General features: G+C 31.2%; 1 protein-coding gene across 1 annotated transcript; it reads left to right on the top strand.

Moving 5' to 3' along the window:
* The first annotated feature begins 778 nt into the window (after positions 1-778).
* Positions 779-25,222, top strand: LOC132712695 (cysteine dioxygenase type 1-like). The gene is made up of 5 exons (XM_060695109.1): positions 779-1,228; positions 17,624-17,741; positions 18,441-18,561; positions 19,583-19,734; positions 20,457-25,222. Exons 1-5 carry the CDS (start codon positions 930-932, stop codon positions 20,499-20,501), a joined length of 735 nt encoding a protein of 244 aa, XP_060551092.1. The 5' UTR covers positions 779-929; the 3' UTR covers positions 20,502-25,222.
* Positions 25,223-27,217: the final 1,995 nt, after the last annotated feature.

Raw genomic sequence — 27,217 nt, 5'->3', positions numbered from 1 at the left:
TTTATTTATTTAATCATGGCATATTACATGCATGTGATTAAAACTACAAAGAATTTAAAAAAGATTAACAAAAACATGATGAAAGGTTCATGGACCATTACATTTGAGCATACAAACACTTATCGAACAATGTGAAACATATATACAGATTCCCTGAATAAAAACAAAACAATAACATCTATTTTATAATATGTAGTTCAATATTCAATATTTGGACCTTTATCATTTCTAATATACATAAATGACATAGCTTTCATTGGTAATGATATAAAAATTGATTTATACGCAGACGATTCTACTCTTTACGAGTCAAGAGAAAATAGATCAAAAGTAGAAGTAAAACTTCAACATCATTTAAATAATCTTGAGAAATGGTGCAAAATCAATATGGCCTTAAAGGCACATTATTTCTTAGAAAACAATATATTGTTAATTCTTTAGAAATGTCAAATATTTGTTAAATAATATTTTAATAATGGATTTAGAGCATATTAGATGTTTAATAACTGAAGAAATTTGCGCTGAATGTGCAGTAATGTGTGGGAAAGGTAGCACAATGTAAACAAAGTAGTATTTTGACTTCCATACAAAATACTCATACATAATTTTCCCTCCAGAATGTTACAGGTCATTTTGAAAATTAAAACAAAAAATGCTTGATAATATAATAACGTTTTCCCAGCTGCAAAATTCTACAACTGTTAGACACAGTGAAATGCGTTAAATAGTTCCAATCGAACTCAGCCAGTTAAATCTAACCTTGACCTCGAAAGGTTACACATTTGTCGGTGAATTGTTTCAGGGAAATAAACAGTTATTTTGGTAAACAGTTGTATGAATTACGCAGAACGTGCTGTTGTCGCTAAAAATATTTGCTGCTGTCGCTAAAAATAATTTAGGTTAGAATATATAAACTAGTCACTCAAATTATGGAATCAGTAAAGCACTGTTGTTCCGATACAAACGCATCAAAATTCAAATATTCGGATATGGCGTGTTCGGATAACTTACATCATTGTGGGGACACGGATGATATGGAAACACACGAGAGTGGTCATTCAGCTCTTAAATCACTGAAGCCCCCAGCTACACTTGATGACCTTATAGAGGGCCTTCATAAAATATTTGCCTATGATAAAGTAAATGTGGACTTTGTAAAATCATACATGGGCATGTATAAAAGCAATTACAAAGAATGGAAGAAGTATGCTAAGTGGGATGTTCACAGGTATTTTTTTGTCATTTACTGTACATATTGTCCATTCTGTTATTTTGAAGAAATCTAGAAATGTGTTGTAATTTATTTTAGATAATATTTACACAGGGAGCTTTGAATATTCATGCTTGACAGATAATGAGATACCTAATACAGGTTGTCCAATTATTCATAACATGTTGGTGAAATATTTAAAAGAAAGAAAAAAAGGAGAAAAAACAGGCATACAAGTTGGCATGAAAAAAATGATTTAATTAGTAATTACAATGTAATCTTTTAAAGTTTTTTTCTTCTCTTATTTTTTTTCTTTTCTTTTTCTTTTGTTTTGTTATAAATTCTCTTATTATCTGCAGTAGGGAATCAGTGAATTCTCTAAAAAAATAATGACAGTTTAATTAAAATGAAACAAATACAATTAATTTGTTAAATTGATATCTTAATTTCTTTACTTTGGAAAACATCATCACATACTGCATGTTAAATCACACCAGTGGATTATAATTTTTGGGGGGTAGATGCAGAATTGTTTATTGATATCAATGCTTCAATATTTTTTTCTTCTTCTTTTTTTTTTTTTTTTTTTTTTTTTTTTTTTTTCTGGTTCAGGACTCTTAATTCACAATTTTTCGAGCTGAAATACTGCACCTTTCTCCCCCTACAAGAATGTATTTTCCCCCCTTTTATTCATTTTTTATATATTCTCATAAAAAAGAGAGACCTTTCAGAATATTATTCTGAAACTTGCTTTTGCAAAATAAAAAAAAATCCCTGGATATGATTTTTGATAATTATGCCTGCATTTATTTTATATTTATCAATTTAAAGATAAAAGATTAGAAAAGAATACATATCACTTAAAAGTTAAAACTGTCTTGCACCAGTTTAAGGTTATCATGGTTTTATGTCTGGGACATTTATATATATGCATGTATGTCTGATAGAGAATTTCATTGTTTCTTTAAAGGGACTCCACTGAGGTTTAAAAGCCTAAAAACATAACATTTGAATTTCTTACATAAATTAGCTGGGGCACTTTAAACAGAAATATATGTAAAGATAGTTAAGAAATATATTTTGAAATAAATTGAAAATCGTATTTTTATACTTTTTTTTCCTGATCGATTTGGGTAAAAAACGTTAAAACGCATTTTATTTTTGATCATTTTTTTTTTTGAATATTGAATAATTTTTCTGGAAAAACGAAGTGCGCAAATAATTTGAAATTTTGCACGAAGATGGTGGTCTAAACTTACATCAAATGGTACATTTAAATGGAAAAAATATTTTCAGTCCCATCATGTCAAAAAATCTCAGTGGAGTCCCTTTAATTATCGGCAAACACTTTATTGTGTCGCCTTGAAAAAGGCGACATAATAGGGGTTACTTTTGTTGTCGGCGTCATTGTCGGCATCCCCTTAAGCTTGTCCGGAGCATAAGCCAGTACTTATCTATCTTTACTCTATGAAATTCTCACTAAATATGTCTAATTTAAATTAAAGAATGTACAAGCTATGTTTCACAGTGTGAGAAGCTACATTCCCTGTTACATGAAAAGTCAAGTCAAGTAAAATGTGTCCTTTTTTTAAAAAAACAAAAACTGCCATTTGTTTTTAATGATATATTCATATTGTGATCACCTAGAGACCTTGTTTTAGAATTTTAAACAAAACATTATCTACATGCACTTTATGTGAAGTCAAAACATGTTTATTTTATATTTACAAAGAGACTGTGTAGCAATTATCAATATTTTCTTTTATCAAATTTAAGCATCGTTTATATTTAAAAAAGACCAAGATCATCCTATATATCTGGGTGGACAAATGATATTTTGATAGTTAACTTTCAGCTCTGTTTGTATCTTTGCTTTGATGTTTCTTAAACATTTTAAAGACAGCTTAATTTTTGGATTTTATCAATTTAAAATGAATTCTGAATCCATTATAAAAGTTGATAAATTATGACTTTAAGGTTGAGAAACTAGTGCTAATGTAAGATTTGTACCTGATTATGTAGCAGATTTAAACCCACTAATGGCTTTATCATTAGTGACCTAAAACATGTGATTAATGTGTGATGACTGTTTGATGATTTGTGACGGAATAAGATATTGTAACATATTTACGCAGTAGCAGTAATTCAGTTCCTTGATCTGACAAAAGTCACACTACTACAGGCCCCTATGATTATAATTTTTCTAAAAGAAATATTTTTGCTGTAATAAAATTAATTCTACCTTATTGTGCCATTTGGACATAAAATACTTGGAACTAAGCTATTTTCCTTAATGCTATGGTTCATGGTAATGATTTGAAAATTTGCAAATATTGACCGTCTCCAATTGTTTAACTTCATGACATGTATGTTTCCTTTATATATTGAGGCACATTCTGCCAAAGAAATTACTGTTTTTCCTTCTTCGGGGAGGACATAATTTTATGCGTGTTTTATAATGTTGTAATAATCAATTAAGAACATGTTATTGCCTGAAGAAAGTAGTGTCAGAATGTGTAATTTAAGATTTATAGTGTAGCAAAAGTGGTGTTGTATACAAAATATTAAATCACTATAGCTGCACTAATTGCAAAAAATGCGGAAAAAACTGAGATAGCTAGTGCGTTATATAACAGGGCACCAAAAATAAAAAGCTTTTGAAAAAAGAAAACGGTAACAATTTTGAGGTTTAATAATAATATTTTATGCTTGAAATAATAATATATTGAATTTGATGAATGTGGGACAGGGACATATGTTTCTGTTTTCTGAAAGATTAGTAGATATCTTGACCGGAATGAATATACATGTACATAAAAAAATCAACATATTTACAATGTGACAGCTGTGTACCACCACTAGAGGTTTTAAGAAAGAAAAAAACTAGTACTAATATCAGTCACAGACTGTCTTGTTGTTTGTATATGTGCTGGAAAAACTCATCTGTCTTGCCTATTTAGGCTTGAGCCAGAACAATATCTGTGATGACTGTAAATGTAAGATTATCATAATCTTCCATCAAGAGGCTTTACTTTGATAGGGCCTTTTTTCATAGGTTGGGGAAGCAGCCCTGCCCTTAATTTTTGGAGAAAATTATATGGGTTATTTTGCAAAAGGGGAAAAAAAACTTGGGGTAAATTCAATTTGGGAAAAACTGCATGTTTGTAAAGAATTTTTATTTTGGGAAGCTGCCCAGGCCCCTTAATTGGCCCCTGCCATTGAAGGGAAAAAAACCTGTTTGACCCTCATGTATTGGCTGAAATACAAACTTAATTGGATATTAAACATCATGCTGTCTGTACATGTAATGTAATACAAAAACAATATATTTAATTTATTAATATTTTGAAGATTCTACTGATATTTTAAAAGAAGTTAGAATAAAGATATGGGTCAAGAACAGCCAACAAAATAAGCTGAAAATAAATTGAACAGGTACTTTCATAGATAACAGATACAATGTAACCGTGTTACTTGTTAAATGCAGGATTAACCGAGATGTTTTTTAGTAACACAAAAATGAAATGAAATTTTTTTGAAAGGTATGAATGAAATTTAGGTCAGTTAAAAGTGCACCAACCCAAATTTTCAGAAAGTTCATAAGGTGAAAATATATGCTTTTTAAAAATACAAATGTACATATATCTGCTTTGGTTGAGAAACTCTGTTAATAAAGGTTTGAATAATTAATAATTGGTAATAAATTATTTTTTCAGCTTTCTAGGAAAGAAAACGTAGTATTATACATTTACTATATAAATATGCCTTGTAGACATATACTGTATAACTTAAAGGAAAAGTTGATTTGTTTCAATTTTTTCTTGTTTATTTTTTTTTATCACACAATAGGATCTAAAGATTGTTTTTTTTCATCAATGTTTTCTAAATTTGCACTGTTTTTCTGACCCTAGAGTGCATTTCATTTTCATTAGCTCACCTGAGCATAATTTGCTTACCGGTATGTTGAACTATGAATTAAGAACCTTCCTCTCATTCTGTTACTGTCGTCAGTGCAAGGTGAAAACGTTGCCTATTTTGAGATGTTTTGTATTCCAACCAGTGTTACTAATATGAGCCGCGTCACGACAAAACCAGCATAATGGGTTTGCGACCAGCATGGATCCGGACCAGCCTGCGCATCCGCGCAGTCTGATCAGGATCCATGCTGTTCGCTATCAGTTCCTGTACTTGTAATAGGGTTGGTAAGCGAACAACATGGATCCTGATCAGACTGTGGGGATACGCAGGCTAGTCTGGATCCATGCTGGTCGCAAACCCATTATGTTGGTTTTGTCGTGACGCAGCTCAATTATTTGATTCAAGGGAGAATTTTACTTGGTATGGACACAAAGCTGGGAATTTTCATTCATCTTAAATGTTCTATACTTAACATGTAATACATGTATAAAAAAATTCTTTTCATTAATCATTGTAAGTGATTAGTACTTTTGTACATTTAATTAATGCGTAAAAAACTTGAACTATGCCTGACAGAAAATTTATGACCTCCATTAACCTGATTTTTTTAAGTCAAACTTAAATTGTTTGTTACACTTTCTTATATAGAATTATCAGAAATATGTTTAGGGCTTCAGGACATGAATTCATTAATTGTTTCTTCACCACTTCTGGTACAGATCCCCAAAATTCTGTCTTTAATTAATCTATGTGATACCAGTTTTGCTTGAAATTAATTGCACCAAGGGGCATATAATAATATGGTCTTCATGAACTTAAAATTTGAAAGTTGCAATATGGCCTTAACGATGTTTGTTTGGAAAAAAAATCTTTATCTATCGCCTGAATGTGGCTTTGTGCTACAAAGTAAAGAGGAGTAGCAACTTTGACCATTTGGATAAAACTTTGTACATGACCAATTCCATGCATCTTTGACCAATTCAATGCATCTTTGACCAATTCAATGCAGCTTCGACCAATTCAATGCAGATTTGACAGATTTGATGCAGGTTTGACCGATTCTATATGCAGTTTGAACAATTCAATGCAGCTTTGAAAGGTTCAATGCAGTTTTAACCGATTTTTTTCAGGTTTGAACAATTTAATGCAGCACAACATTACTGTCCCAAAGGGGGGTCATATTATATAAGGTGATAGCTGTGAGCCAAAATGGCTGTCCCAAAAACATTATGTACTGCTGCATAAGGTAGAAAAACACTCTTTTGTTATATGTGTAATAAAATGAAATATGGCCATCTCAAATTCAACATCTTTGAAAAGTTTTAAAGACATGCAACCCTGCTTATACTGATGTATTTTCTTTAATTTTCAATTATTAAAGTACATGTATACAAACATAATTATATTTTCACTAGTTTAAGTATTAAAACCCTTGTAAGTGTACGAGCACCTTTATGGTTTGAATTCTTATAAAATTTAAATGAATGCAATCCCCATGAGTTGTAGGCAATGTGCCAGTGAAAATGTTTACTTCATTTTATAATTGTTTGTTAAAAGTGTTAAGACTTAAATGCGTTTTAACATTAACCTTTCAAGCATTTCTAAATAAAAGTGTTTATTAATTTTTAATATTGCAAAATCAATTTGTCTTTTTATGCCTAAGAATCAATAGATTGCATGATCAAAATGTGTTTGGTCTAGTATTTCTAACTTAACTCTTCCATGACTTATATATAACGCAAAATTTGTACCATGTTTACAAACTTAATTGGTGCATAATTATGCACTTTGATGAGCTCTGTCTGCCACTCTTGCTAACGGAGCTTGTTGAAGTCCTTGTAAAGGGAGCACCTGCTAACAAGTCACAGGGTCAAAGGTCAAGGCCACCAGTCAAGGATTCCTGGGAGGCATGGTGTTCATTTGAATTTTACAGAGCTTTTAAAATTAATGGAGCATTCATTATTCTGTTAATTTATATGCATGAATCCATAGTTACACAAAATATGTTTGTAATTAAAACACTAGCTCAATTACAAAATTATCGAAATTTTAAAACAGCATGTTTAAGATGAATTTAAAAGTAAAATATTGTGAAGTGAAGCAAGAAAGTAAATTATGCATTGCATACGGAACTAATATAATCCATGTAAATTACCAAAAAAAGAGGTCTAAATTTTCAAAATTTAAGCCCTTACTACATTGGTAAAGCAGTTGAAATATGGCGATAAATACTGCAAAATCAGACATTTATCGCATATCAGGCACGTTAAGAGCTATGTCATCTACACATTAGACGCCTACAATCGAAAAGTGACCCCAACTCAGAATTACATCTCAACAAATAGTACAAGATTTAATCATATAAAGCACACACATTATGTCGGAATATGTTGAAAGCATTTTATGTTCCAATTTAAAACTCAGGCATAGAATTTTACTGCCCTTTGTTAAATATAGAATTTCTTGGTGCAACATGACTGGTGTTTGATCCTTTTTTGACAGCATTTATTCCGCTGCTGCGATGATGATCCAGTGCTTTCAGCACTTTGATAAAATAAGCTATTGATTGCAGCGGCATTCTTATTTTTTGCCCTATATCTGCATTGCTTATTTTGTTCGATACAAGACTTTAGTATGTATTCAGTCGGGTAATTGCTGACAAAGGTTTTATATAAAAAAAAAACCCATTAGGTTACATGTATCTTTATAGAGTCAAGGTTGTAAAAACTGTGCTACTGTAATCCCAGGGTCACTTTTCTTTTGTTTATTCTTTTTTTTTTTTTCTTTAAAAATTTTGTCATACATTTCAGAAGTCCGATATTTTCAACTCTGCAGTTTTATGATTTCTTTTTTAATCCTTAATATCATGTAGGCTTTTAGCCTACAAAAAAAAAAATTCAAGTTTAAGAACACGACATGTTACTTAAGACTGCAAATTGATCAAATAGAAACATTCAATGCATGTAAAAGAAACTGTTTTACATCTATCAGCAAAACTGCTTTAAGATGATAATTGTACAATCAGTTAAATTCTTTAAAAGAAAATTATTTTTGAGGAAAAAAAGCTGACCATTTTCTCTCCATATTTAGTCTGAAATTTATAAATAAAAATATTTTGTTAATTTTATATAGAAAACAATTTAGTTTGATTTTAGGCAAGCTGCTATTTGGTCTGATAAATATTTATAATATCATAATTAATTATATACATGTATATACCTGAGAATTATGTAATTGATGCAAGATGTACATGTATGTCTTCTCTAATTAGAATTATGTTGTGTTCATCCTAGTGTGAAAGAATATAACGAAATATGACAAATAATTTTGTAAATGAGATCTTTAAAGCATTTACACCCATATATTCTTGCATATTTTTTATGAAACATAAACTAGGTCAGAAGTGTTTCATTGTTCAAATTAACTAAAGATAAAGTAATATGTTCCAAGCTACATGTACATTAAAATTATTACAATCTGCCAGAATTACGATACTTTACATATGTCAGATCTCAGAAGAAGTAACTCAAATGATATTGCAACAGAAAGATCTTATTCTGAAAACAATACTGATTTTATTTGACTCATACACAGCTGCAAAACCTATATCGGACTAGACCCAATATAGGTTTAACAGCTGTGTACTCATCCAGTAGAATTCAGTACAGTACACAACAATGTATAATAACCTCATAATATAATTTTAACAGAAAATGATAAATTATTAATACTGTTTGTATAAATAATTCTCTGCCGGGACTAAGAGAGATGATTATTCTTTCATGCGAGAAAGCAATAACCAGCTTTAAAACTTACAGAACGTTGATGGTTCTACTTGGGTTCTTGTTTATGCCTGAAGTAATGTGTAATGCACAGAGGGGCACTTGAGCTCTTCCTCCAGCAGTAAAGCTGAAAAGTCGCCATGTGACATTTACTGTGTTGGTGCAACGTTAGATAAACCCAACCGAATTTTTTTTTTTTTTTTTTTTAAATGAAAGAGGTAATTTAAAGGCTTTGTCACTAGTATTAGATCAAGGCCACCCTACACATCCGTGCAGTCTTACTTAAAAGGCTCTGATATTGGCTGACCCAACTTTAGATTTTTCATCTTGATATCTCCAAAACTGATAATGCACAGTCCCAAAAAATGTACACTTGAAAAGTCCAATTTACACATATTCAGCAATATAATATAATGTAATAAATGCATTATTCTGTTTGAGTTTTTGAGTCTTAAAGATGTCATGCTGAGGTGTCTGTGGCCAAGTGGTTAAGGTCGTTGACTTCAAACCACTTGCCCTCACTGCTGTGAGTTCGAGTACCAACAGGGTCTTTGGATTCTTTCATCTGAGGAAGCTATCAAGCTAGCTTATGGAACGTCTGTTACAGTTTAACTCAGGTGCCCTTTCGTGCCTGAAATAATGTATGGAAGGGCACCTGAGGTCTTCCTCCACTAGTTAAGCTGGAAAGTCACCATATGCCCTATACTGTGTTGGTGCTATGTAAAACCCAAGGCATGCTACTGTAACAAATTTCAGAGATGCAATCTTATAAAAGTCATATCCTGACTGTTGTTTCACTACCTTTCAAAGCTACATGCCTCCAGATTAGCCAAAATATTTCAATAAAATCAAGCACTTAGATTTAGAAAAAGTAAAAAAATTCAAGCTTCAAGTAATAATTGCCATGTAATGTGAGAGAAATAGCTGATTTTTCATGAAAATCAGCATCAATCTGGTGGCGTGCTGCTTCAAGAGTAAAAGAGCGCTGCACTACCCCTCGCATAGTATTAGAGTGAAAACGAGAAGCACTATAAAATGGAGTTGTTAGATGTAAACATACATTATTTTATGATGGAAATTTCCATTAAACTATATATACTCTTGACTGCAAAGACTATTAAAAATGTATAACAACTTTATACAGTGAACTTTATAACAGGTAAAATAAGCCATGCAGAAATATTGATGAATTTCGTGAATACAAAAATAGCTAAAAATTTTCTTTGGCATAAATAAAATCTTGCCCAAAATGTCTGGAATTTTGCTATTTTTATATCCACTTATACAATATCTTTGCCTGTAGATTACAAAATATAAGAAAAGAATACTTACTATAACGAAGATACAAATGTATAGCTTTTATAGTGTTTGAAGTTAAAATACCAGAACTTTATAGCTTCATGTTTAAAGAATAAAGCAGACTTTCTTTTTTTTGATTTGATGATAGTCAAAAGTTTTAATTCTTTATTTGATTTGTAAATTAATTAAAAAAACTCATGTTATGTTTCACTCAAGAGCAATAAAAATATAACAATTTGGAATACAAGGTTGGCACAGTGCAGTTAAACGTAATAAAACGACAATAATTTTACTTATTGTATTTATTTGTCATCGGGGGGGATTGGGGGGGGGGGGAAACAACGATTTTTGGCCTTGGGAACATGACCCAAATATCTGTGTCAAGGCGAGTGAGAAATAACCCGAATTTATCCTGTATTTTATTTGGTACTTAACTTACAAACACCTGCCAAAACGTTTTCTTGATGGCCCTTTTTTAAACAACTCTAAGGTTGAACTTTATCAGTGTTGATAACATTTAGCTAAACAAATATTATAGTTTTTATTTAAAGTCATATAAGAGTTACAATGTAAACTGTAAATATTTTACTTTCAAAAGTTCAAAAGTATATTTCTTGCTGACAAAGCGATTTTCTTTGATACATTAATTTTGGAAACTTATATTTAGATCGATATTATTTATATAATGTATAAAAAGTAATTCAATGAATTTGAGCATTCTTAAAGACCTGTCTATAATGATAGGAAATTTTGAGGAATTTTCTTTTTTGAAAATTGATAAAAATATGGATTAAACATGTATATGATTGCTAATATATATATGACTAATATTCCCACTGATTTCTTAAAATGGGCTTTTCCAGCTTCAATTTTTGGATTTTGTCCATTATCAATTTTGGGGATAATCATATAATAGTGGAAAACTTTAAAGGTAGCCAAAAGCAACAGAGCATGCCAGCCTTAGACTAAATGGAAATGCATGCTGGCCTTAAGAAGCCAATATGCAGATTTATTTCTTGGCTGGAAAGTTTAAACATTAAAGGACTGTTATAACCTTCTAACTTTGTGACTTAACTGTACTCAACGAAATAATTATAATAATTTGTCATAGTTTGAAAGCTGGAATTTATTTTGATTGATTTTAAATTGTCCATTATGTCTTCTTTCTCAATCCATTTTTTAGGTTCAGCTCTGAATTCAAGGTCATTTAGTTTGTTTAATGAATTGGCTTTATTTATTTTAGATGTTCTCTCTTTAATCTTTGGACAGATTTATGGATATGTTTGTAGATGTTAGAAAAATCTGAATTTCCAAAGTTTTTGGGGGGTAATTTACATGGATTGTAAGTACTGTTTTCAATGTGAAATTACTTTTTTGGTCCACTTCACAAAATATTTTACTTAGTTATATGTTTTCATGAAATATTCATGAAAATCAGCATGAATCTAGAGGCATGCTGCTTTAAAGTATCTAAAATAAATGTGGTTTGGCTGAAGCAGTTTAATTGCAACTGAGAGCACTATATGAAGTTCATGACTGATTCCATGCATTTATTTCATAAAACATTTAAAGAGAGACTCAGTCAATTGTTGGAGTCCTTGAAGCTGGAGTTAAACCAATAGTTGAAATTTAGGGAAGGTTTTGAACAGAATTGATATCATTGAGGTCAAGGACAAGTAAAAGAATAATGTCAAAGTTTCTGAATGAATTTAATTACATGTATTTTTTTTTTATATATATGTAAACCCCTGTTACAAAATATATTGAATACTGTAGTTTATCTGTCGGTCAAGAAGGCTTATTTCCAGTATTTATCAAATTTTTTTTTTCAAAATGTTATAACAGTTACTGTAGGTTACATCTGGGCTTCCATAAGTAGAAGTTTGGGACTCATTTACACCTTGATTTTGGCATGTGACTTCCAGTTTACAATGCTTTTCCTTCTTTGATTATATAACTTATATATAATATGACTTCAAATGTCAGACCTTTTGCAGTCTCTCGACTCTGACTACCATTAAATTTTGGAACTTAACAGTAGCCCTGTAACACTTGTAATCTTGGTTTTCATTGTGAAATTTTTCACAATATTAAATGTTAATGACTACTATAATATTTATGATGTTAATGTATTAATAGTCATGCTAGTACAGTTTTATTTTCACATAATATCATATTTAGGACACATTGTTATAAATATTCACAATGGTTGAGTTAATTTATTGAATGCTGGTATCCATACACCATTAATTTTTTCAACAAAAGTTGTTTTTCATTGGTTAACAAAAGGAGTCTGACTTCAAAATTACTTCATGATGTCATGGAAATTTCCTATTACAATATAGTAGATATAATATTAAATAATCTAGATCTTGATTAATACCTGACAAAAGTGAAAATCTGCACTTTTTGTACATAGATATATGATAGACTTTCAATTACATGCAGGAATATGTTTCATTTAAATATTAGAATTTTTTTCCCCAAAAATAATTAAGTATAACATGATTTAGATTTTGAAAAATATATTCCCTGCACGTCTTCCAGTTTTTAACCAATCAGAGAGCAGTATAGTGACACTCCCCCAGTGGGCACATTCGGTTGAATTATTTAATAACTATAGTTTACCTGTAGTAAGTATATATGATATGTATGATATTGGGAATGGCATAAACAAAACATTTCATAGACTTAGTTTAAGGAAGTTTCTTTCATAGCTTGTCGTTGACGTCTTTTTATTTTTAGCAACAGGATGATGAAGTATGAAATCATACTGAAATTTTTACTTTGTTCAAAGAAATTGTATTTATATTAGTGAAATGTTAGTTTCGCATACTTTGGCAGGAAATCAGCAATCAATGTTGTTCACTTACAAGGTACAAGTTTCAGATATATAAGAAATGAGCTGTTTGTGTTTTTACTTGCATTTCTAAAAAATGAGATTCAGGTACTTTTCGTTTCATGTTGTTTAATACTTACAAAAATTATTAAAAACTGTCAGTGCAGAAATGGTTCTTTGATTTTTATGACATGTAATGAATTCTTATCAATATTTTTATGTTCCCTATTAAAGTACGAATTCTGTGTGTGATTATAAGTCGGTTTGTTGGTCAGAAATTTTGTCCTGATTGATCTACACCTCGACAACAATAAGAACAAAAAGATTTGATATTACATTACATCCCTTCAGAGTGGCAAGTCCCTGTTATAACCCCAAAAAATTATAAATAAAAGTCATTTTCCACATTGAGAATTTGTAGCCTTTTTTTTAAAAAAACTTTTGGAGTGACAGTTTGAAATGTTTGATTTCCAAGTCGGAAGATAAAATCAAAGTTCTAGAAAGTACTGATTGATGGGGATAATACTAGCTTAAGGTCTTCAGCGTACCCGTTTATATACTATGACATGACGTGAACGCTGAAGATAACCCCGTAGGGAAAGTCCACCAATAATCGTGCCAGGAATCTGACACGCTCGTATTTATTCATCGAACATGCCATGAAGTAAAGTGAAGCATACCTTGATAAAACTATATATAATCTGTTGATAAGCCAAGGATGGACAAATAAAATCTTATTAGGACATAAACTACTAAATAGTTTCCGACAGGTAAAAAATTTCGGCACTTGGCCGCCATATTGCCAAAAATGTTTGACCACGTGATTACGAGATTGACCTTTATGAACCCATGTGCCTCCAATATTTTTTATACATTACTTTTTTTAAAGATATTGAAAAAAGGTGATTTACTGGACTTTTATATTCAATAAAATCATATTTAAAGTACTGAAAAATTTATGAAAATAAATAAAAACATTATCTTGAATAAAAATATTGAAATCATGTCAACAAAATGTTCTAAATATAGTACACGACTCTATTCAAATCTGTTCCCGCGAATGACGTCAAACGAGGTCTCGCGTGGCACCTGAATGTCATGGCCGACTGTAGTCGGCGTAAATTGATGTTTTACAGTTAAATAGGCATTTTAATGACGGTATTAATATTTTGATACTTTAATTGGTATAGAATGATATTAAAATAATTGTTTTATCGTAAAATGCACAAGAATTGATTCGGTCAAGTGTATTTGCAAGTGAAAAACAAGAATAAATCAACTAATGTTATTCTGGTTAGGTTTCGTAACGGGTCTAATCCAAAACTTTAATGCCGCATCAGATGAAAAACAAAAATGTTAAAGAGCGGCTTATAAAGTTTTGGAGGCCAGAACTAGGATAATACAAATTATGAAAAATTAATCATAAATACATTTTTGTATTTTCCATTCCACTCGAACGTATTAGGGGCTTAATCTATTTGAATAAACTCATTCTATAAAGCTTTTTTCATTCTTCATTCTGGCCACAGGCAGTAGAGTCCTTAAAGTGACCTTTAATTTTTCTTATAAAGGTTAAATATGTTTTTTTTTTACATAAATCGTTTCGTATAATTGTCAAATTTAAAAGAATTAAGGTAGAAATGAAATTTGTTGACGATTTAATACATAAACAATAAGGATACCCCTTGATACCTCTTATTTACAGGTCTGCTCTCTATATGTAAATTAGTAAAGCGGTTGAATCCTTTCACGATCTTCTAATTTTAAAAATGAACGTCATTGACGCATTATAAATAGCTCTTGCAACGCTATTTTAAAGAAGACTTTTCAGTAACGTGATGCATTTTTGAAAGATTGAATTACTGAAATACTTAATTTGAAACAACACAGAATTGTTTTTCCAAATGAAAATTAAAACTTAAGATCACTTTAAACAATCATAAAATAAATCAAATAAAACCCAAATAACACAAACTACCCCAAAAATTATTGACAATATTGACTTTCAAGTATGGTTTTTATTTGATTCATTGATCTTTTTATTTTTGGCGACACTATGAAGTTTTAAATCGTACTGTAATATCTATTTCTTTCAAAGGAATTATATTTTTCAGCGAATTGTTAGTTTCAAATATTTTGGCGCTGAGTTTTATGTTTCCACTAAATCAGAAATGAGCTGTTTGGGTTACTATTTACAAACATTTCTGTAAAATGATATAGGTCAATATATCTATTTACTTTTGTTTCATGTTACGACTTAAAAAAACTGTTAAAAATTGTCAATGCAGAAATGCCCGGTTCTTTGGTTTTTATTGCCTGTTATGAATTCTTATCAATATTTTCATGTCCCCCAAAGAGTTAAAGTATTTGCCGTCTCTGATAGTTTGTGTCAGACATTTTGTATCCAGTATTTCCAGAGTTATTACCCTTGACTCAGTAAAAACTGTTTCATTATGTTGTGTGATGCGTTCTTTGAATGCTAAAGTTAGAATCAACCAGCTTAACAGGAATAATGATCAACATCACTGTGAAGTTGTGCACCTTAGGTTCTGCATGTGGATTTTTTCCCCAGTTTTATAAGAGTTATTGCCCTTGACTTAGTATAAATTTGCAACTTTCAACTTGTTCATGCATAGCTCAAAAAGTATTTGACCTATAGGCCTGAAAGTTTACAAGAATGTTGGTCAGCATATGTACTTATGCACCTTGAGGTTTTCTTGTGGATTTATTCAGTATTAAATTTTGTTAAGTTCTTGCCCATACCTTAGTGAAAGATTTTTACATTTCGCAAAAATTTTAACTTGCGTGATAATAAATACTTGATACAGATTTTAATTAATATATGACGTGGTAGCATACTGGAATTTTTATTTCTTTCAAAGGAATTATATTGATTTGCATATATTTTGGCAAGAAATCAGAAAGACTGATCGAGTTTTATATTTCCAATAAAAAAGAAATGAGCTGTTTGGGTTTTTTTATTTACAAATATTTCTAAAAATGATATACACGTAGGTCAAAATATTTATGTAGTTTTCCCTTTCATGTGTTGACTTAAAAAAATTTATTAAAAAATTGTCAATGCAGAAATGGGTTCTTTGAGTTTTATTACCTTTAATGAATTCTTATCAATATTTTTATGTCCTCCCAAAGGATTTAAAGTATTTGCTTTGTTTGATAGTTTATCTTCCAGAAATTTTTAATTTTGTCCTGATCGCTCTTCACTTTGACACTCGTTCAACGGAACGGACAGCAAGAACAAAAAAGATTCGATATTACATTATATCCCCATTACATCCCTTCAGAGTGTATTCCCTACTATAAACCACAATTATTTATATTTAAGTCAATTTTCCGCATTTTTAAAGTTTGAGTTGTTGGATTTCCAATCAAAGCTGTTGTAATCAAGTCAGTATTTGCTTGTCATCGCGGTCTTCTTATTTTTGGCAACAAATCATACTGGAATTTTTATTACGTTCAAGGAAATTATATTTACATGTATATCAGTGAAGTTTCACATATTTTGGCAGGATATTAGTATTCAGTATATTATTGACGTGCAGTGTTTATTAGTGCAAAGATGACTTTTAAGTTTCAGATAAATTAGAAATGAGCTGTTCCGGGTATTTATTGTTCATAAATGTTGTACTTTCGTTTCATGTTGTGCGTTGCAAAATTGTGATGAATTGTCAATGCAGAAATACATTCTTTTCATCTTAGCTCACAAGAACACGTCATGCTCAAGGTCAACTATTGGCATCATTCACCATCCTGGGTTTGTCCATCCGTCCACAATTCTTTAAACAACATCTCCTCCCAGACCACTGTGAAAGTCAATAATATATAATCTGTCAAGGAATGCTTTTACTGGCTAGGGTGAAGTTGTTCAAATAAAATAATTACTATAGTTAGGTATTGTTACAGTCATGGCGGCGTTAACAAGTTTTAAAAGTTGAGTGTTGTCCAGCAGAGCTGTGGCTCTGTTTCAAGTTATGGATTGTAATTTAAAACAAAAAGGGGAAGTAACTGTGATTAAAAACTTAAAATTTGAATACAAGTATTCTCTCCCTTAGAAAAATTTATTTGCTTAAATTTTTCAAGGATCCTTGGTTTTTGCTTTAGATAATGAATAATTATGAAAAAAAAAAAAAATGGATTTTAACTTTTCAAAATGATGGCTGCTTGAGCATAGAATATAGAACATTTAACTTTAAACTGCAGTTAAAATGTTATGACATTTTCTTCCCTGTTTCTCTCCAACTTTTATTCTACAGTTTAAAAAACGATGTTAACGGTTTTAAACTGTTCACTCTTTAAAGGAGACTTTGTGTAAGCGGCTGGATATTTCAGTTGGTAGAGCCATGGAACGGTATCAGAGAGTCCCGAGTTTGAGTCCCGTTCAAGCTGCACATTTTTCTCTTCCTGTGACAACAAAATACTGTTGGCACAGTAAGGCAGTCACATTCAACGCATTGTCATACATATGTTTTTAATTGTATGATTAATGTTTGTTTAAAAAGAAAAAGGAAATTTTTCTATCAACTAATCTTTAATTTTGTTATTTGTATATTTCAGATACACAAGGAATCTGGTAAATGATGGAAATGGAAAGTTCAACTTGATGATTCTCTGTTGGAATGAGGCCCAGGGTTCCAGCATTCATAGTCATGCAAATGCTCATTGCTTCATGAAGGTAGACTGGTTTTACTCTTTAAGTCTGAGTCACTTAGATGCTTAGAAATGTAATGATAAATATAGAATGGTTCACATTTTCTTGATGAATCTGTCACATGTCCATTTGTCTTTCAATCCTGAGATGGTTGGTTTCATTAGCATAACTTTTGAAGGATTTATATAATATATATAACCTAGGTAAAGTTGTATTTTCGATGTAATCAACTCATAATTAATCAAGTTATTCCCCTATTTAGGCAATTTTTAAGTGAAATTATTGGTTTTGACAGAATACATGTAACTATATAAGGATTTCAGTGTTTTATATTTGGCGTGTAAGTACCGTAACTTATATCAAAACACAGTCCAAGCTCCCAATCAAGTTTATAATCTGAGCCAGTTACAACAATAAATTTTCCAACTCTCTTTCAGACACATTTTGTCTAAAATTTGCCATTGGGGTCTCATCACAGATCTTGGTTAGTTGGTAACTGCAGTATCATAATTGATATTGTCAAAATATTTAAAAGGGAGAAATACAATAAATAGTTTTGTCCAGAAAGAAAAATAGACAAGTTCTTTAAAAAGGAATAGACAAGTCTATTTGAAAAAAATGGACAATGCCATGTTTAGCACGGACAGGGTTAAGTAATCTTTAAGGTTCTATTTATAGATATTGGATGGACAGGGTTAAGTAATCTTTACGTTCTATTTATAGATATTGGATGGACAGGTTCAAGAGCAGCAGTTTGATTGGCCGTCAGAATCTGACCCTGAGAAAGAAATGACTGTGCAACGGGTGGCCATGCATAAGAAGAACGAGGTCGCCTACATCTGTGGTGAGCCATAGTTTGTACTCGTAAAATAAAGAAATTTGAATATGAGATATACTTTGAATGATGCAAAAATATGCCTCAGGTTTTGGTAAGCCTGAATATTGTAAATAAATAGTCAAATTTAAATGAAAGCTTATATTTTAACATTGTTGGATGCTTTTATACACCCAAAGATCTTCTGATGTGTTATGGTATATGGTGTTGTCTGTCCGTCTGTCAATCCGTTAAAATTTGAGATAATAAAATATGACAAGAACCAGATGGCCTACAACTGTGTTGAAGCCGAATTTAAAATGAATTTGAGCCGCGTCACGACAAAACCAACATAGTGTGTTTGCGACCAGCATGGATCCAGACCAGCCTGCGAATCCGCACAGTCTGATCAGGATCCATGCTGTTCGCTATCAGTTATTCTACTTGTAATAGGGTTGGTAAGCGAACAGCATGGATCCTGATCAGACTGCACGGATGCGCAGGCTGGTCTGGATCCATGCTGGTCGCAAACCCATTATGTTGGTTTTGTCATGGCACGGCTCGTTTGAATTTGAAATATACAGTGAATGATGCAGAACACTTTTTTGATCTGCCCACTTTGACCTCAGTAACGAGAGCATCGTATTTGGAATGTAGGGGTTGTGGTTTGATCATCAAAGCGAGAGGAAATAACTCTGTGTGACAGTTGATCACAAACATTGAGTCTAATGGTCATTTGTCTCTCTCCACTGAAATCAAAATCATCTGAGATAAGTAGCTGATCCATTGGGGAGAAATTGGCAATTTATTACTGGTTAGTTATACAGGAAAACTCTATGGTTGGACTGCCAGAATATTACCAAAAATGTGTTGAATGAAATCGGTGTAAAAATGGAACAAATAAACAAACAGCTTTCGATTTCATTAAGAGCTCTTTCATTTGCAGATACATGTATGTTTTCAATCCCTACGTTACATAAGACTATGGTGACACCTCTGACTGGATATTTAATTAATGGCATCGTATAATGTTATCTCTTTGTTATTGCAGATGAGATAGGCCTTCATCGGGTTGAGAACCCAAGTCATTCTGACAAAGCCGTCACCTTGCACTTGTATTCACCACCATTTGATGAGTGTGACACTTTTGATGAGAAGACAGGTCACAAAAATAGATGTCAAGTGACTTTCTGGAGCAAGTTTGTAAGTTTTAAATTTAAAATTGCTATAAAGGGGTGGGGCTTTCAAATGTAAAATTAATAATAAGGGGTGTGGCTATCAGCTGAGGGTGTGGCTGTAAGGAGTGGTTAAGAGTGCTGGGTGTGGCTGTTTGTCACATAAACTTTAAAGGAGGCTCTATAGGTAGCTCAATAGGTAGAGTGTTGGACTGTGAATCAGGCAACCTGGGTTCAATTCCCAGATGATGCTTTGTGATTGATGATGAAATCCTTTTACTGTCATTCACACTGTACCTTTGCTGTTGCATGTATGAAAGGGAGAAAGTGGAGGCATCTAGTACTGGTAAACTGCTTGCTGTAAACTGCTAACAGCCTGCCCAAGAACGATGTAATGGCTGAACTGTGTTCTGATGAACTCAAAATGGCTTACTGCACTTGATCAGGATCAAGGTTGAAGTGAATCTTGATTGAAAATCAATGTGTGCTCAATGACTTGAGAGGAATAAGCCAAGATTTGTGAAACTTGGTTTGGACATTGCCCTTTGCCAGTAGATGACCCCTATTGACTTTGAGGTCATAGGTCAAGGTCACAATGACACTTAGTGTAAAATCATTATCTGCTCAATAACTTGAAAAGGAATAAGCCATGAAAATAAACAACCAAATTGTTGGCACATAATATATATATACATCTATATTTTTTAGCATACAGCGCTTAATTAGATTTTATTTGTGTTTAAATTACAGGGAAAGAGAGAATCAGATGGTTCCAGCAGTCCAGAGAACAACTAGAGTCATATACATGTATACAGACGGACAGATAGACAGACAAGTATAGCAGCTATGTTAAATGGACATTAGAATTTTTGGACAATGACACCTCAAACTTTGTAGTATACACACACATATATATATATATATACCCAGAGTCTTATAACGCTGTGTTAAGCCTGGATCTTTCTAGTTAATATACATATACATATTGCATAATATATTTTTTTACACAGTGTCTTATAACATTAGAACACAGTATTATCTATTGGAATTGTTACACAAGTTTATTAGGCATATAGAAAAAGTAGATAAATATTATATAGGAACTTATTATTCAGGATTATAGTTGAGTTGACTTAGTGCAGTAACGGGTAAGCACCTTATATCATTCATAAAGAGTTAGCCCGTTACTGCACTGAGGTGATGATACACAACCAAAGAAAAAATTATAGCTGCTGAAACTACTTTATAACTCATTAAGTTTTATTGTTATTTAGATTTTAGCTTACAAACTTTCAAATTCATGAACTAGCATTTTGTATTAAAACTAAGATTTTATTTTAGTACCAGTCTAAAATTAGTTTGAGTACCACAGACTGACTTTATTTAAAGCTTAGATTTTTAAAACAAGTCTAAAATAAGTTTCTGTTCCAGTCTGACTTGATAAACAGTCAAAATTTTCAAAAGCAGTCTAAAATTAGTTTGAGTACCAGTCTGACTTGATATAAAGCCAAGATTCTAAAAAAAAAAAACAGTCAAGTGTGAAAATATGTAAAATTGATTACCTGTCACAAATAACGACATAAGGACTTGATTGTGATTGGTAAATTATTGTTTTGAACCAACCAATCAGGTCGCATTGTATGAGAATGGCTTATAATTAACAATTTCTTATTGTGTGGATAACTTATGAAAATGTTATATGTTATGAAAAAATGTTGATGTGTAGATTTCTTGTAGATCTCATCAAACAACTTAACATTTCATCTATTTGGCAAATCATGACATTGTCTCTTTTATTGTTATGCATTAAATGCAGAAAAAAAAATGTACTTTTTAAAAAAATTACGAAAATTAAGAATCCATGAAAGCTTTTGATGGAAACAAGTTGGGCAATACCTAGGCTCTTCCTCCACCAGAATGCAGAAGCTGGGCTTAGCCACCATTGAACCAAGGATTGGCCTCCATCTGTTAGTGGTATATAGGTAATTTCTCATTCAGTTAAACTGAAAAGCTGTGTTGTGACTTTTTTTAAAGTGTCAGTAAAACTGGAAAAAAATTGGTTTCAAAAAAAAAATATTTTGAAGACTATATTAAGGAATTGTTTGTCACCTTATTGCTGTAATGGGTTAAATTCTTATTTAAATTAATAGGAGTTAACCTGTTACTGCACTAATGTGACATAATACTCTTCGAGTACATCTTTAATGAGCGTCTGAATGTATGAAATTTTTAACTTTGAATGAATGTGGGTGAGTGACGATGCAATATAAGTGCTATAGCTTAAATCCAGGCCTCCAGGTTATAATTTTATTTCTGAGTTTTGACTCAAATCTCAGGATTTTCATTGGACAGTGTACATTCTGAGCTGGTTTTTTGACCAATCAAATAACCTGAGATCTAAGTTTGAGCTTGGGGAAAATTTCTTTATAACTTCTGGGCCAGGAGTGCTACGGTTAAAGAATATGCAGTCAAACTTGTAATAAAGAACACTTCTAATAAAGACCACTTCTAATAAAGACCACTTCTAATAAATAATTTAAGATCTACCTGTAAATAAAGACCACTCTTTGTGAAATCCTTCATTTAAAAAAAAATAACAAATTAACCTCCAAGTAAAGTCCACTTGTCTTTAAAGGACATGCAATTTACATACCATTATTAATATAGAATGTATAATGACTTTGGCGTGTTGCCAAGTTGTTAAGATTGTTTATTTCAAATCACTTGCCCCCTCACAGTGAATTTAATCTGTCTCAGGATTGGAATTCTTTCATTTGTCAAATGTCCAGCTGGTTATTGAAGGTTGTACGCTATCTCATGTCAGATGTTAATAACAGAGTGTCACATGAGAGTCGTCCTTGACCCGTAAAGTTTGAAGGTCGCCATTTGACCTTCACATTGTCAAATGTGACTTAAAAGCTTAATAATGTTCATTTACAGTAAACTCTTCTTAGATTTAAAACTGGAATACTTCTCTTTTGATGTATGAAACAGTTACGAAAATCTGTTGGGTTGGGTTTTTTTATTGTCAAAATAAAATTTAATTTCAACTTTTTTTATCAATTTTTTTTCTTTTTATATTGTTTTGTTGTTTTTTTTATTTCTGTGTAAAAAATGAAAGAATTTTGTTTTGTTTGATTTAAAAAAAAAAAAAATTGTGATTTTATTATTACACGCTTATTGTGGTTTTGGATGTACACTTATGTATTGTATAGATAATAGATGATGTATTATGGACTTTATTATTGAATAATATGCATTAAAGTGGATTGGTCCATAGTCGGCACATTTTCTACAAGTATTTCATATATGATAAAAACAATGGAAATGTATCATTTGGATATTCTGATAAAATGTTGCTTGAAATAAAAATGTTGATAAAGTTATAATTTAGAATGAACATTTATATGATATATAATAATATTTTGCTCTTGAATATTTTATTATCTGCTTTATGTATGTATAATCTCGGGTTATGTTTCTCGCAATTGCCAACATGTTTAATTTTTTTGTGTGTTTTTTTTTTGTTATGTCTAATACTAAATACTATCAACGTAATAATTATTCATTGAATTACAGACCTGCCATTATAGACCAATTCACTTTAATTTGTTTGAAAATTAAGTTCAACTAATTGCACTTTCTGTTGAGATTTTGAGCTATTCTATGTATGGGCAATGTTTCCAAAAGGCGAGAATTTCGACCCGCTAAACTCAAATATCTCAAAATCTAGCTTCAAAGGTCCAAATATTTGACTCACCTAATATATGTACCGGTGTATTGTATAATGTTTTACTCTTGTACTTGAACATCATTGCATTGCCTTTCTTTCAGTCTTTTTTCATTATATTCACTGTATCATAAAATCCATTTACTTATTTACTTACACTAAACTGATTCTGTGAAATAAGTGTTTATATGCCACCACTTTTGGAGCGGAATTGGTGTGGGTGGGGGGGGGATATACTATACATGCCTTTTCCTAGTATCACCAAAGGTCAGATTACCAGACCCATTCCAAATGGCAAATATGCTTATATTTTCCCAATCTTTAAAGAAATTCCCGATGGTACTGAACTTCTCAATATCAAAACTGACAAATTTGCAGAAGTTTGTTCCAGCTGTCTGCCGCTTAACCGGATCATTTGCTTTATCTGGTTTTCCTGAATAAACGTGTAAATTGTGCAAAATATTCCAAAAACATAAGGCATTTAAATGCTGTTAATTAATCAAATGGGGCTAGGAATTGCATAAATTAAATACACTTTCGAGTTAATTCTGAGCATATTTCTTTATATTCTTTTGATTTTTTTTTTCATTTTGATCGGTCAAGCTGATCTATATAAAAATAAAATGTATATGATTTTAGGTTTTTGTATCTCAAGGGTGGTAATTAAGTTATAACTAAAGGGAGGTAATAGGTATTACAAACAGAGTCTATATAGGGACATATACTCGGGGTGGCTATATTATTCATTTGAACTGTTTTCTTGTAGATTTTTGTTGAGTACTGTTATTGTATTACTATCCACATGGTTTTATTCAAGTTAGATTAATTTTCACAAAATATTCATTCACAAATCAATTTCTAAATGAATTCATAGTTATCCTAAATAAATAGGTTCGGCCACAATTGCGAATATCTTATTTTTTTTTCAGCTACACTTTCAATTTTGAATATGATGGTAACGAAAATTTACAAATATGAGGAGAAAGGCAAATACTGATCTTGGTGGAAAAAAATTTTAAAAAAAGAATCTAAAGCTTTCTAAAGTATAGATAAGATTTGTTATATTTTTTTGTTTTTATAATTATTTATCTGAGGTTACATCATTATGATTCTTTTCATTAAAAATGGTTTGTTAATAAAGGGATATATATTTAGTGTAAAATTGATTTTTGAAATTTTTGTTCTATCGCTGTATCATTTTGGTACGTACATGTATAGGCATAATTTTTTAACATAGGAGAAATAAAACAACTTTTGAGTTTGGCAAAGAAAATGCACGCTTGTTCACCAAATGACTTATATTTATTAATGTAAAAGAAAATATGATAAAATTTATGACTTGTTAGTGTTTATTATTAACTGTTTTGATCACATCACATTTGACATCATTTACTTTGTAAACAAACACAGCATTAAAAAAAGCATTAAAGCGCACTAATGTTAGTGTTACACTTTAGGCGCATCAAAGAAAAAATGGCTCTTTTTTAACTGTTAACCGTTCTTATTTTGAAAATGTGATAAAAAGAATATTATATTCGTATAGATTCAATATTAAATTTATTGAATGAGGCTCGCATAATATGATTTTATTCAACTCGTTCAATAAATTTAGTATTAAACCTATACTTATTCAATATCCTCTATATATATGTTAAGATAGAACATCTCAAGATTCAGCATAATATCATTGTGTATGATAAACTGTTCACTTTGTGGGACCTTTTAGCATTTGTGTATATCAACATTATTTGTAATTAATCAGACTGAATAAAAACATGTTTGTGAAGTCAGTTTTTAGCTTGATTATTATGCCCCCCTCCCCCAACAAATGAAGTTTGTGGGGGTATACTGGAGTCAGCTGTTGGTCGGTCGGTAGGTCTGTTGCAGATTTTTTGTCCGGGACATAATTCAGAATGTACAAGATACCATCTTTAAATTTTGTAGATATATCTCATTGAGTAGAAGTGCAGTGCACAAGAATCATAACTCTGCCTTGCCTAATTTTGGAGTTATTGACCTTTGTTCATTTTTACACTTTGAACATTGTCCAGGACAAAACATGAGAACTATAAAGGTAAGTTTAAGGTATTAACTTGAAACTTTGTAGGAAGATATCTACCTAACAAAGTTATAGCCAGTTACAGGGACTAAATGAAAATTTCAATAATTTGACCTTTAATCTCAAGGTCATTTATGACAGAAGGTCAAGGTCTGTCTGATTATCGTGAAGAGGAAGGTATAATCTAACATATTATTTTGTTCACGTTTGAAGACAATCCATTCAAAAAATAACAAAGTTATAGTCACTAATAGCAAAAAACAGCAAAACAACAAGCAAAATTTAGATCTTTTATGAATGAAGGTCAAGGTTAGTGTAGTCTACTCCAAGGGTTGTTTTGACCAAGTATAAAGACAATACACCAATAACTTTGTTAGCGGACGGCAACGACTATGGCAACGGCAACGCCGACATGACTGTAACAATACCTCTGGGGTGGGGGTTGTTGTTGCTTTTTTTTTACCAACAAAACACAAGTCAAGCTAACTAAAAATGGTTGGTAGAAGATCAGCGTATGTCATTGAAAAACAATTGTATATTTATCGTAGTGGGTTGTAAATATATTTTTGATGAAATCTGTTCTGTATATAGACTAAATGAAATAACTTCTCCTCAGTTAGTCATTGGTTTTAAACTTATAAATTCAAGTGTGGGTTAATTTTGACTGAAGATGTATCCCATGCCCGTCGGCCTAAACCAGCAACGTCTGTCAAGATGGTTGCTAAACGAAAGAATTAGATCTAGTTAATATCGATACAAGATACACCACTAAACAAATAGCTAGTATTGTTTGCATCTTATTCGGAGCCGTTCATACCGTTATCAACCTTGATTTGAAAATGAGAACGATCTGTGTGTGGTATATGGATTCCTCATTTGCTGACAGATGAGCAGAATAAGGTTCGCATGCAATGCAAAGTTGTTGCTTCAACAGTATCCAAATCACAATGCAAGGTCTTTTGAAAATGTGGTCACATATGACGAAACAAGGGTTTATTTTTATGAGCCATAACAAAAACACCAAAACATTTGGGCTACAAAGTCTAAAAAATCCGTTCAGTTAAACATCTCCATTCTGAAATATTCCAGTGCCTTAACATAGTGTAAAAATATATGCCAAAATACTAAGAAAATACACATGTACCGTTAAAAAAGATTGGATCCGGATACTGAAACTTTGAATATATATTAATGGTGAATACTTTGAGGGAACAAAAATCAGTGAAAACTATAAAGAACCAAATTTTACGTGCTAAGATGCATTCATATTTGAACACTTCTCGTATTATATGTAACAAAATGACTGTGTACATTTACTACAGGATATAGTTTCTAATTAAATCACTTGATACATGTGATTAATTGTCAACAACAACTATAACACTTTTAAAATACAATATCACTATGGCAAATATAATTCATAATTTAGATTCGTTCACAATAGAAATATGTATAATTACAATACAATATGTATCATTGTTTAGTGATTTTTGCTACACTTGGTTATAATTTTGGGTTTTTTAATTGATGGATTTGATTTATATTTGGGCAAAAGAAGACTTATAAAAGACTGACATGTTTAGTAATTTAAATGAGCTTGGCGGTCAAGGTCAAATATTGAATTTAGCTTTGACTGTCATAACGTTGGTATTTTAACTTATAAAAAAACCTTATGACACAACCCATATATGTTTCAAAACTTAAATACCACCTTGAACTTTA

Source organism: Ruditapes philippinarum, unplaced genomic scaffold (genome assembly GCF_026571515.1).
Source record: "Ruditapes philippinarum isolate M1 unplaced genomic scaffold, ASM2657151v2 ctg2479_1_1_1_1, whole genome shotgun sequence".
NCBI classification, from domain to species: Eukaryota; Metazoa; Mollusca; class Bivalvia; order Venerida; family Veneridae; genus Ruditapes; species Ruditapes philippinarum.
Note: the sequence above shows the minus strand (reverse complement) of the source record. Positions and strands in the feature narration are given on the sequence as shown.